A 14090-nucleotide genomic window follows, 5' to 3' on the forward strand; every position below is an offset into this window, starting at 1 on the left:
CAAGACATTTATGTGCTTTGGTGAGTGAATGCTAGTAATTTATTAGTCTGTCACTTTGCACCAGTGATCAGGTGTATCAGTAAATCATATGATTGCACCTTGCTAATGCTGACAAGCTGGACTGGATAGTCTGGATAAAGTAACATGTCTTGGCTGACTGAAATGGTACCTTATTGTCATTTGTAAAAGTATCAGCTGAATTCCTTAATCGTTCATTTTTATGTATTAAAATGATTTATTCTGTTTTTTCTTTCAGATGTGTCATGGTCACAATGAACCTGACCTCCAGCTCTGATCCTGTCTACTTCCTTACCAGCAGATTTCCTGGTATGAGAGACCAGCCAGATACCATCATCAAAGCTGACTCTGCTATCTTAGGTACTATGCACAACTGTAAAGCTGTATAAATTATATGTGTACATGTTAAATGATATTCTATCTGAAAGAACACGTGCAGGGAATAGGAAATTAAAGAAAACAAAAGAATTTAAGATTATGCCTATATTCCTGCAGGACAATGCGTGGAGGAAAAAGAAGACATACGAAGGACAGTCAAAGAACTAAAAAAGCAAAAAATACCAAAATGTAACAGAAAGCCACTTGACTTTAGGCTGGTGACAGAGAGATAATAATGTAAGGCTGCGAAAAGAATTGTGGCAATCTGAAATGGAAATATGATTTGTAGGCACAATAATTTCAAATCATTGCTTTGTTTTTTCCAAATTAGGTTATTTTATTAGTTGAGAAAATTGATTCACAATAATAATATTCTCCACATTTTCAGGTGGCTCCTACCAGAGTATGGGCAATTCAGCAGATAACAGAACATTAATGCTGCCTCCAGATGAGTTTAATCCATTAGGAGGGCATACAATCTGGCAGGTAACTGTTGTGGCAACAGTTCTACTTTTAACTTTGATCTTATTAGATCTGTTTTAGGGCTTCACTGTATAAATTCCATTGCTTCAGTACCAAGCCATGGAACTCTAACTACCACCAAAAATTCAGCTCATGGGTCTAGGGGCTTGATGGCTCCTGTGAAAGTTTTGCGTACAGTAGATATTCCGGGGCAAACTTTGCATACATGAAAATTTATTTTCATAAAGAGACTTTTTACAAGTATGGTTACATTTTTGTTTTGTTCAGATTGAGATATTATTGCCAAACAAAACTGTTCCACATGTAATATAATGTTAAACTGACAGTGATGCAGGATGACATCTGCAGTAAAAGCACGTCATTTGAACCATTGCTTGACAAGTGAATAGTTTTCTGTATGTTCCTCATTTATCCTAAAGGTGTTATAGGTTTGGAGGAACTATATAGAGTAATAGGTCATTTACTGCACAATGGCTGTTGAGTTTAAGGAAGCAGTTCGTTTTTGATTTTTGCCTACGTCTTCACCTTCAGGTCATCATAATTGTCCTCCTCACTGGATCACTTTCTCTTGTCACTATTGTTGGCAACATCCTAGTGTTGGTGTCGTTCAAGGTAAATAAGGCACTGAAGACAGTGAACAATTACTATCTGCTGAGCCTAGCCTTTGCTGACCTGACCATTGGAACGCTGTCTATGAATCTGTATACCACCTACATCATCATGGACCAGTGGGCCCTGGGACCAGTTGTTTGTGACCTGTGGCTTGCGATAGACTATGTGGCCAGTAATGCCTCTGTCATGAATCTGCTAGTCATCAGCTTTGACAGGTAAGTTGAATTTAAAAAAAAAAATTCAGTAAAGTAAATCTATCTACCAGGGGTGCAACGATCGATATCGTATCGATATTGAACTGTTCGGGTGCTTTCGGTTCGGTACGCATATGTGTCGAACAATACAACATTTTTAATTTATTTGATCAACTTTCCTTCTGACGGTGCTGTCTGTGTTGAGCGCTCAGTGGATCTGCGCTCGACAGTGCAGCCTAGGCGGAGTAGTCGAACGCAGATTCACTGAGCGCAGGGCAAGCTAGCGAGACAGAAGTTAAGCTCTCCTTGCAACATGGCAAATTGAACCTCCCCCACCCTCATTCAGATGTGCCGTTTGGAACTATTTTGGTTTTCATGTGACGTATGACCCTGAAGGTAAGCGCATCATGGACAAAAGTGAAACAATGTGTCGGATGTGCCACGCAATGCTCAATTACATGGGTGGGAGCTAGTGTGTTAGCACAGTTAGCTCGTTAACGTGTTGGCCGTCCAGCCCCAGGCACGGGGCGATCCGCGGTAACTCGTTAACGGAGATTTGCCGTGTTGTGGCGTTAACGTCATTTCAGATTAACGCTGACAGCACTAGTGGGAACACAACGAATATGACTGCACATTTACTCCGACAGCATCCTAGTGCAAAGACAAGTGGAAGCAGACAAAAACAACAAGCACGCATGCTACAAACTTTACCCGAGTCATTTAGACAGCCGTTAGCACAGGATTCTCCTTATGGGGACCTGATATGTTTAATATGCTGCTGAGAATATAGCCCAGAAGAAGCATATAGTATAGCTTTTATTTTGGAAAGAGCCATTTCTCTGTAATAAACTCTTTTCCAAAGATGAGTGATTTCTCCATCAGATAGATTTTTTTTTTTTTATCCCTTTATTGTTTCAGCAACATTAAATTTAAAAACTGTACTTTTGAGTTAAAATATATATTTATAATTTTAATAAATGACAAATTAAAAAGGCATGAACAATTTTTTTTTGTATTGAAAAAATATCGAACCGTGACACCAAAGTATTGAACCGAACCGTGAATTTTGTGTATCGTTGCACCCCTACTATCTACGGTCATGTATTTTGATGTATAAATTTTAATGATTTAAAAATAAATACATAAAACATGTATTGGAATCGCAAACATTTCCATGCTTTATGATTGAAATGTATCCATAGCCATGACAAAGCTTTCATGAGCGTCATGGGTTTGAAAATATCTAATTCTTTTGACTCTGAACAGCTTCAAATAGTTGCCTGCCTTCTTTTTGTATCCTCTTAGGTATTTTTCTGTGACCAGACCACTGACTTACCGGGCCAAGCGAACAACCAAGCGGGCCATGACCATGATTGGATTAGCCTGGTCTATCTCTTTTATTCTGTGGGCCCCAGCCATTCTGTTCTGGCAGTACATCGTGGGTGAGCGGACAGTACAGCCAAACGAGTGCTACATTCAGTTCTTGTCTGAGCCTATAATTACATTTTGTACAGCTATTGCTGCCTTCTACCTGCCAGTAACTATTATGGCAATCCTGTTCTGGAAGATCTATCAGGAGACAGAGAAGCGAGCTAAAGATGTACAGGGTCTCAAGGGATCTGGGTCAGGGAACAACCCAAATCAGGCTCCACATGAAAGGGGTAGTAGTGGAAAAAAAGGTGGAGAAAGTACACCCAACAACCAGAATATCTCAGCAGCTATGCTGCACCAGGTGAGGTCCCAAAACTACAGCAGCTATGGACTAAATCATTTGTCTTCTGAGAAGAACAACGCAAGCCTACCAGGAGGCGTAGAAAGAGGGAAATGCAACATGTTCTGCTTTGAGATTTCATCTCTTCTGCCAGTTCACCATGCATCCAAGAGATTAAATGCCACATCACCACCAGCAGAACAGAGTAGCTGTGACAGCTTTAACAATAACGAGGCCTGGGATTCAGAAGACCAGTCAGGTTCAGAGGCAGAAGTCGATGCAAGATCTTCAAAAGGTTGGACATAGACCTATTTAGTGGTCTTTGTTTTCATAATATATTAATAAATACCCTACTACATGATGTTTAATGTTCATTACATGTCCCTTTTGATGTTTAATATATCTATATAGATGGTAAGAAGTCTAGAAAGGGGAAGGAAAACAAGGAAAAATATCCCCTGTCTACAAACATAAGTCCAAGAGGATCAAATGCAGCAACCTCCTGTTCTGCTGACCTGTCACCTACAGCTATCACCATGAAAGACGCTGCAGTGGCCAAACGCTTTGCCTCCAAGGCCAAGACGGAGATCAGCAAGCGCAAGAACGAAAAAAAGGCAAATGAGAAAAAAGCTGCAAGGACACTTAGCGCCATTCTGTTTGCCTTCATTACAACATGGTTACCATATAATATCATGGTTTTGGTCAATACTTTTTGTCAGGACTGTATCCCTGAAACTCTCTGGGCTCTGGGCTACTGGTTGTGTTATGTTAACAGCACAGTCAACCCCATGTGCTATGCCTTATGCAACAAGACCTTCAGGACAACCTTTAGAGATATTTTAATGTGTCAGTGGAATCAAAGAAAGAACAAGCCTCATTTTTATCAGAGACAGGCTGTGGCATTCCATAAGAAAGACCCCATGTAGAGTGTGGATCTTTGTTTAAAGCTGCACTTTCTAATCCACAATCAGAGTTGGATGCCTTAACTTTAATGGAAGCATAATTAATTGAAATTCACCCTCACAAATATTTTTGTGTTCTATTAATTTATGTGTAGTTATTATTGTAGGGTTTTTACATTACAATATAAAGCCCCTTGAGGCAACTGTTGCTGTGATTTGGTGCTATATATAAATACAGTTAATTTGAATGTTATTGTATTCTTGCTTTTTTACCAAGCTACTGTAGTAGAAAAACCTATCGTCCAAAATATTGTATCTTCATTGCTTCATTTGGAATGGATAATTATCTTCCACAGATACTCCAAATAATCACGTTTCGTGTATTTAGCGTCATATCCATAAAAAAAACTGGTCACCAGATATTACATAGTAATACAGATGAATCACTAGAATATATCACCTTCAGTGTTTTTGGTGGGTGTATCTTTACATTGCCCACATGTCCAAATAACTCATGGATTAAACAGTTTCTCCACCCTGAGGCCAAATAATCAGTTTCAGTGAAAAAACAACTCTCAGTTTAACTTAAAAAAAATACAATAAAAATAAAATCTTCAGAAACTTGAATATTTGCAAAGTTTGAGCCCATAAAATGACTTTGTGTAAAATCTCTGACCTTCACTTTCGCACTTACTTTATGACACACTGTACTGGTCTTAATAACTACGATGTTCAAGTAGATTAATTTTAGTTTCATTTATGAAATGACAATCTTGAAGGATTTATAATTTCCTGGATTCAATTCAAATAATAATGTGTAATAATACAGAATGATACAGGGAATAAGTATTGAGCATGCTTACTGAAATTTATATAATACTTAGTACAACTAGCTGCTTGCATTGCTTGGGTGTGATCTTTGATCCATTTTTTCACGCAAACTGTCTTCAAATCTTAAAGGTTTCAGAGTGTGAACTTGGATTTTTAGTTCTTTCCAAAGATTTATAAATGGATTCAAGGCGGGGCCATTTCACAAGATGCATTTTCTTTCTCCAATTGAGAATTTTCTTTCTGTGTGTTTGGGAATTGTCTTGCATTGTCTACCCTTGTTTTACATGCAGCATCATGGCTGATGGCAACAGGTCAAGGATGTCTTGGTACATCACTCCATTTATCCTCCCTTTAGTTATATGAAGTCTGCCAAGTTTGAGCATGACCACATGCTACAAAAAACAATCCCCACCATAGTGTTTCCACCTCCAAACTTGGTTGGTATGGTGTTTTTGAGGTGCCATTTCTCCTCCTCCTCCACAATGTGTGCAGTGAGATCAAGAGAGTTTAATTTTGGTCTCATTTGACAAGACTATGTTCACCCAGTAGATCATTGGCTTGTCTAAATGTTTTGCAGAAAACTTTAAGTGACCCGCAAATTTATTTATCAGCAATTTATTTATTGGAGTGAGCTGAAAAATCCTTCAGTAGTCCTCAAGGATTTGTTATTTGTAAGGTTACAGTAACCTTTAAGAACACTGTAAATGTTATAAAAATAAACAGGTTTTTACCACTACTATTTCACAAAGGCTTAAAAAAGGAATGTCCACAATTTGGACTATTTTAATGTGGGATATTTTATTAAAGCAATTTAGCAGAAGCAAAGCAAAAGCACAACCAAAAAATAATGATCACATAATCAAATCATATTTAATTATACTTATCCAATTAATCTAACCTGAGTTAATGCTCATTTCTAATACTAATCTGGAAAGGAGAGCTGTTGAAGAGAGAATGGGTATGCATTGGCTAGAAATGGGAATTGATAAGAATAAAGCACTTCAATGCGAGTAAAGATTCCAAGGAATTGGACTCCTGGGAACCTCGATACCCATCCCTAGCCTTGGCCATGATGCCCTTATCTCTCATCCATTTTGATATCATCTAATAGGAAAGTAGCTCCCTTTGGAAATTCAGTCCCCTAGGAATAAGGTAAAAATCCAGATCTTCTTGAAGTTATAATCCACAGGACCACAGTAGACATCCTTGAAAGTTGTAATCCAGAAGAAAAAAAAAGGAAATTCAAGTCTTCTTGAATTTATAACCTAAAATGTACAAAAAAATCTAAAACCAATTTTTGGGTCCACCGATGAACCTTGAAATACAATGTTTTGCTCATCCCCAGAAGACCGAGAAGAACAACCTCAAATGTTCCTACAAGCCTTCTTTTTATAAAGGCAAGGCAAGTTTTTTTGTATAGCACAATTCAATGGATGGGGCCTTCAGCTGTAAAGCCACATATTCAAAAGCCTGAAAACTTCCAGGAGATAGCTGCTTACATTGAAATGATTCATTAATAAGACAGCAACCCCTCCTCCTCTCCTGCTCACCCTGGCCTCACTGATAAAACTGTAGTTAGGAGGGGTCGTCTCGATGAGAACAGCTCCACTGTTACTTTGGTCCAACCAAGTTTCAGTTAAAAACATAAAATCAAGGCTGTGCTCAGTGATTAAATCATTAATTAAAAATGTTTTCCCAGCTAAAGATCTAACGTTTAATAAAGCCAACTTAAGTGTTTTAGAGGTATTACTTGTCCCCTCGTGTTTGGGAGCAGTCTGTGGCACACAAGGTATGTTTACTATGTTTAAAGATCTTTGAGAGTGCAGCTCTCTGTGTTTTGACCAGGCCACATGTCTCCTTCTGTCACCTGAAAGTACAGAGATTTTAAAACCTTCTAGTAAACAGGGTCCCAGCTTCTCCTGGGAAAAGTCGCCACTGCCATAATCCTCGCAGCCCGGACCCTCCACACATCACACATCAGACTGCGGAGACAGGGCATGAAGGTGGTAAGGAGGAACTAAGGGGGGCAAGGCTGGGCAATGTAACTTCGATTGCTCTGTTGAGGGTTAGGGTTAGGGCGAACCTTTGGCCGCTCTGGTGGGGGGTTTATGGGGGACAAAAAGGGATTGGGCCGGGGGTTAGATCTGAGCCCAGCACTGACCCGCTCCATCATCTCCTCAGTGAATAAAACAATGATGTATTGAATTTTTTGGAAACAAGACAAACAACAACAAATTAGCAGAGCCAAATACAAACAGAAGGGAAAAAAAACACAGGCACATAAGTTACAAATATCAATATCTGGGTCAAAATATGTACAGTATTCCACATTTAAAGTCAAGGGAAAAAAATACAGACATTAATTATCACGAGGTAGGGGATCAAACAAAGCCCGACATATCCTATAGCACACAATTGCCCTTTATTGCCCTTCACAATTGCCCTTTATAATGGCCTCCACCCCCCTTTTATACTCATTTGCTCATATAGAATAGAATAGAATAGAATAGAATTCAACTTTATTGTCATTGCACATGCACAGGTACAGGGCAACGAAATGCAGTTTGCGTCCATCCAGAAGTGCTTTAGTGATATAGATATATTACAATATATATTAGCAATAATATAGATATGTAAGTATATTACAGAAATGGGTCTATTATGGTATGTTATAATGTACACGGTATGAAGTATGTTGTGAATATTCTATAACTATAAGTATGTACAGGCTGTAGTGAGTACAAGCTATGTACAGGCTATGAACAGGATATAAATATGAAAAACTATACAGAATATGAAATAAATAACTTTACAGAATCTGAGATATACAGCTATACAGAAATGGGAACTATGCAAGTTGTAAACAGTTGTAGGATTAAAGATTATCGACTGTACAGAATGATTATTTACACAGAGCTATACAGTAGTGCAGTTAAGATAAGTGAGGGTGTAGATAGTTTCTACAGAGGCTATATAAAGTGCTAGTGAGCAAATATGAGCAAATTATAAAACAATTGTATGATATGATGCCAACATTCTTCAGATATAAGGTCCCCCTATTTCAGTGTTGGGAAGCTTACTTTTAACATGTATTCCACTACGGATTACAGAATACATGCCCCAAAATGTAGTTTATAATGTATTCTGTTAAGTTACTTAATGTGAGTAACGTGTTCTGAATACTTTGGATTACCTGATATATTGTCCAGCTTTTTACAACAACATGAATGTACTATCGCTGTGTGATTTACTACTATTACCAATGTTAGCTCGGTAACATTGTTACCGAGCTAACATTGTTAGCTGGTGTTGGCTGAGGTTAGTTCATAGACTGTAGACTGTTAGACTTGATTAACAATTTGCAGCTAGCATTAACAACCTCCTAGCTGCAAATAATCATGTGCAGTTCTGAAAGCAATACCAACTAGATTTTTAAATCTTAATATAAAACTAGAAAGCGAAAATTTCTGAAGAAATTTTAAGTGTGCCTATGCCGCCGCTAATCAGTGTAGTTTGCCATTCAAACGGCTACAGAGAGCAAAACTCAGCAGAGCAGCCATTCTCCACCATGAACTATGGTAAAACCAAACACCGCTCGTTTGCGTCAGTGCAAACATACTGTCATAAATTACGCTTAAATAGACATGAAAATAAGAATAAGAATTAAAAGTTAAAAATTAAAAGTGCTAAATAGATAGGTATATACATGATATATACATGAGTGCAGGTGGTGATCAGTGCCAAACATGGAATGATGCAGTCAACACAGCGTAGGGTCATGTGTTAGGGGTGAGAACAGTCATAAGGTTATTGTTCATGTGTCCAACAGCAGAGGGGAAGAAACTGTTCTTATGGTGAGAGGTTTTGGTGCGAATGGACCGGAGCCTCCTGCCTCCAGTTTCAAACTCCAGTTTCCAGCAATGGCGGCTGCTACTAAGTTTTAAAATTACTCTTACTAATCTTTCTGGGTCACAAAATAAACTTTTAACATATTTTCAGGCGAGAAAGTAGCTGTGTAAACATCAAATATCTGCTCGGTTTATCAAGATATCGCATATTTGCCAAAGTGCTTCGACGTTTTCGGAGATGTCTGCTACCCACCAGCTCGACAGCTAGCCGGGAGCTCGAGGGTTACTGATGCGGCCGAGAACGGCACAACTCCTGGCACATCATTTTCAGACCATCGCGGACTTTCGCTACTCGGGTTAAATGTAATATATAATTCACTTAGACAACCTACAGATGTTATTGTTGGGCTTTTTTCAGTGTTTTGTTTGTTCGTGAGTAAATCGGTTTGGCTGAGATTAAAGTTATTAGATTAGATTAGATAAAATAAAACTTTATTAATCTCCCTCCTCCTTGGTTTTTACACAGCTGACTAAACGTCAAACAGAAACCTGATTAAACATAAGTATGAGACAGTCGAGAATTTACGCCAGTGTCCTGTTATATTTTAGATAGCAAGGAGCAGACGGCTGAGTTTATTAAACTCCACCGAGACAGCGGCGACGCTAATCTGAAGGCTAGACCGTCCAATTTCACGGCCGTTTACTTCCGGCCTACCCGACCTCCTCAGGAGGATGCAGCCCATGAATTTGGACACGACCAGTGTAACTGATTGTAAAAAGTCAGCACAACGAAAATATACATAACGTCTTACCTGACATTCAGTTCACCGGACACTCGTACCGGCGGCGTGAGAGGGAGGGTGAGGGGGGTGAAACCAGACAGAGAACCACTCTCGGTGTAAGCCAGGGCCAGTCGCTTGGCGGCCGCCTCGCATCTCTCTTTTTCCCCATCTCCTTTCAGTCTCGGTCGTTGTGTCCTTGGGCAAGACACTTCACCCGTTGCCTACTGGTGGTGGTCAGAGGGCCCGGTGGCGCCAGTGTCCGGCAGCCTCGCCTCTGTCAGTGCGCCCCAGGGTGGCTGTGGCTACAATGTAGCTTGCCATCACCAGTGTGTGAATGTGTGTGTGAATGGGTGGATGACTGGATATGTAAAGCGCTTTGGGGTCCTTAGGGACTAGTAAGGCGCTATATAAATACAGGCCATTTACCATTTACCATACACCGCTGCCCTCCGTTGTAGCTCCGCGTTAGCCACCACCAAACAACCGAGTTATTTTTTCCACATCGAACAGCATCTGGACAATCCACCACCTTTCACTGTTTTTACCGTTACTAAAATGAATAAATGAATCACCAGCCCATATAAATGAAAAATAAATCCAGCAGCCAACCAAGAGTCATCAAGAAAGACTAGGGGATGGAACGAGAGCGTGAGCCGGCCTATGTGTGAGCCAGCCCGGCCTGGGTGTCACACAAGCCGCGCTAGCCAGCTAGCCGGCTAGCTGCCATGCGGCGCTAGCAGTAACATCGTGAGAGATATGGGACTTCTTGATAAAATATGGGACTTCTTGATAAAACGAGCAGATATTTGAAGTTTACACACCTACATTCTCGCCTGAAAACCGGTCGATCAGCGGCCGCCTCGCATGTTTCTTTCCCCACATACGAGGGGAAAGAGACACATACCGGTGGCTAGCTAGCTAGCTCCGCGTTAGCCACCACCAAACAACTCAGTTAGTTTTTCCTCATCGACCAGCATCATCGGCCCATATAAACGAAAAATAAGTCCAGCTAAGACAAAGACTGTTTGCGGAGCGATCGGGGATGAAAGGAGTTAGAGACGCCTCACTGAAAGCCAAGCCTGGGTGCTTTTGAGTGAAGCAGCGCTAGCCGGCTAGCTAGCCGCGCTAGCTAGCCAACATCGTGAAAAATCTGTTGCCAATATGGGATGTTTTGACAAAACGAGCAGATATTTGACGTTTACACACCTACATTCTCACCTGAAAATATCTTAAAAGTTTACTTTGTGACCTAGAAACACGAATAAGAGGAATATATTAAACGAAGTGGCAGCCGCCATTGTTTGACTGGGTAGAGGCATGCTATGAATTGTGGGATATGCAGTTTTCCATCAAGCATACACCCTTGCCGTTACCGTAACTATTCAATGCTTCGCGCAACCTTAAGAATTCCAATGGTTCCTGAAAGCACCGACGCTGTGCGCGCCGTTGATATTGTTGTCATTATGGTAATCCAAATACGGGGACATACCACTAGAGTGAGCCAACACACCACAAATTAAGTTTCACTTACCGGTAAGTTTCATTTTCCTTCCCATTCATTTCAATGGGCAAAAACTTGCATTAAAATATTCATATTTAAAAAACTATAGAAGTAATAAACACCAAAAGTCATAGCACACTATTCCTGATCCAGCCGCACAAAATGATATAACATATATACGCGCGAAAATTTCAGGCTGAAAAAGGAAAATAATAATAAGAATAATAATAAGAATAATAAATCCGAGCAATAGTAATAAGTGTGCCTTTTGGCATAGGCACACTTAATGAGTAACAGGGTGGACATTAGGCAAGGCTGCGCTCTTTGCAGTGATCTCGTATTGAAAACTATTTCTGTATCAGTAATATGTTTACTTTCTGACATGGTCCTGGGTCACTGACCCAGTATTTAGTATTCTATGTGCCTCTCTTGTCTTTGGTCTCTGTGTTTCTGTCTCCCCTGTCAGCTTTATCCCCTAGTCAACTCTGCAGCTCAGTGTTATGTTTCCTGTTTTACTTTGAAGGTCTGTGTCCTAGGTGAATGTATTGAATTTTGCTTCCCTTTGGTCACATCATGTCTGATTTGTCCCAGCTGTGCTGTCCTCCTGTGTCTCATTCCCCTCGTTATTCCCCAGTGTATTTAAGTCTTGTGTTTCTCTGTGTCAGTGTTGTGTCCTCCCTCATGCTGTGTGTTCCTCTTGGAGACGTTTAGTTTATATTTTCCAGTTTACTTTAGTTCTGCATCTTTTCCATGTGTCAGCAATAAAGCTGCATTTTGAGTTATTCCCGTGTGTTGTGAGTTCTGCATTTACGGTCCTCTTCCTGCCTGCACACAGCTGAATCAAGACAAAGGACACGACCACAAAATTGACTCAGTAGACTCACATTTTGCCTGGAGGAGGAATGGTTAGAGCAACTAGGAAATTTCTACCGGAGGATAATCCATGCTGCGGATCCCTACAAGAAGCAACTGGAGGTAGTGATGGTGAGATGAAGCCTCATGATGAACTGAAGCTTCCCATCCAACTGGTCGACTTATGGTTCGAAGCATTGTGATGATTCATTTGCTCTACTGCGTCATCAAGTGGACAATTCAAGTGAAACGGGCTCAATGATTATAGTGATGTGATGTGTAAACCGCTAAACTGAATAAATAAATTGTTTTTCATGGTTATTTATCCTGAATATTGTCTCAGTATGTCTGATACAAAAGAGAAAGTGGAAACTATCAGTACACAGTTTTTGGGATGATTGTGTAACTGCGTAATCATGCTTATGTACATCTCAATGATGACACAAACTAGTGTGTGGCACTTCAAGTTGAATGAATAAAGGAATTACTATTGTTCATGACACCAATAACTGAACTCTAAATATTAGTTATATTTAATACTATACTAATTTTATATTATATTAATTTAATTAATGTTTGTGTATAATAAATTGGCAGCTTAACACAGGAATGTACATGGAAACAAAAAGGGAGGGAGTTGTGATGTGAATGTGCTTGTGACTTTATAACAGTGCTCATGACACTAGGGTAAAGTTTTCATTTGTTTTTATTCAAAAATAGCAGCTTTTCCACAGTGCTGGGCTTAAGACGGTTCCTCTTTTTTGAGAGGATTTCTCCTGCTTTTGAAAATATCCTCTCACAGGGCACAGATGAAGCAGGGGTTGCAAGAAAAACCACAGCAAGTTTATACAAGTTTGGATAAAGAAATTTGTGTCCAGTACTCCAGTAGCTATGTAACACGTACGTAATCCAATTCCACAACACGATGTGATGGGGGAATCAGCTGTGTTTTGCTGCCCATTTTATTTCGAATCTGGCGCGAACCGGTGAACCAGTTCCCGAATCAGTCACGTGGTACGGACTGCCCGCGAGGCCTCGAACGTCACTGCATACGTAATCAACGCAAGCCTCGATACGCGCTTCAGAAAAACGCCCCCGCGATTACCCGACGCGCGATTCGAAGCTTCGACACACAGGACACATCACTAACTGGAGGTAGTGTTTGTTGATCACTTCCTGTCATCCACTACGTGTCCCGTCAGTTTCTTGGACATTAAAGCACTAAAACAAATAATCATGGACTTGAGAGCAAGCCTCTGTTTTGAACTGTTTGGCATGGGTGGCCCAGGCAAGGAGGACTCAGCCACCCTTCTAAAAACCCTCGCAGCTTAGTTTGCTCAGTCATTAGCTTTGCTGTTAGTTCAGCCTGTAGCTCAGTCCGCTGCCCGGCAGCCATCAGCTCAGTCCGCTGCCCGGCAGCCATCAGCTCAGTCACCTACTGAGGTTACAGTTCAGCCTTCTTCCCAACCACCAGCTCCACTACCACAATTGTCACTGCAGTCACCTGCTCAGGCTCCAGTTCAGTCTCCTGTTCCGTCCCCTGAAGCGTGGCCTCCTGCTAACTTGCCCCTACTCAGTCCCCACTAGTTCAGTTTCCTGCTCAGTCGCCCTTAGCTCAGCCATCTCCCCAGTGTGCAGCTTAACCATTAACACAGCCCCTAGCTCAGTCATCTACTCCACCATCTGCTCCACTCTCACCTCAACCATCACTTTGGTTATCAGCTCAGTCTCCTGCTCTGCTCCCTGTAGCTCAGGTACCAGCAGCGGAGCCAGCAACTCAGTTAAACATCCGGTTGTTAGCTCACCCACCAATTCTGTTTGTCACTCCACCACCTGGTCAGCTACACACTCAGCCAGGGGTCCCAATATCTACTGGCCCAGCTTCTGCTCCTGCTGGAGGCTCGAGTGAGCCAATCCAGCACTCCGCGGCTCCCATGCCACTCCCATGTCTGTCTCCGCTGGCAGTTCAAGAGAACTG

General features: G+C 40.9%; 1 protein-coding gene across 1 annotated transcript; it reads left to right on the plus strand.

Annotated features, from left to right (window-relative positions):
• The first annotated feature begins 230 nt into the window (after positions 1-230).
• Positions 231-4322, plus strand: chrm3b (cholinergic receptor, muscarinic 3b). Its single transcript, XM_085360329.1, has 5 exons — positions 231-378; positions 785-882; positions 1411-1706; positions 2991-3691; positions 3808-4322. Exons 1-5 carry the CDS (start codon positions 231-233, stop codon positions 4320-4322), a joined length of 1758 nt encoding a protein of 585 aa, XP_085216455.1.
• Positions 4323-14090: the final 9768 nt, after the last annotated feature.

Source organism: Diplotaxodon limnothrissa, linkage group LG8 (genome assembly GCF_057381915.1).
Source record: "Diplotaxodon limnothrissa isolate DT_005_m linkage group LG8, D_limnothrissa_male_GT1.1, whole genome shotgun sequence".
In the NCBI taxonomy this organism is placed as follows: Eukaryota; Metazoa; Chordata; class Actinopteri; order Cichliformes; family Cichlidae; genus Diplotaxodon; species Diplotaxodon limnothrissa.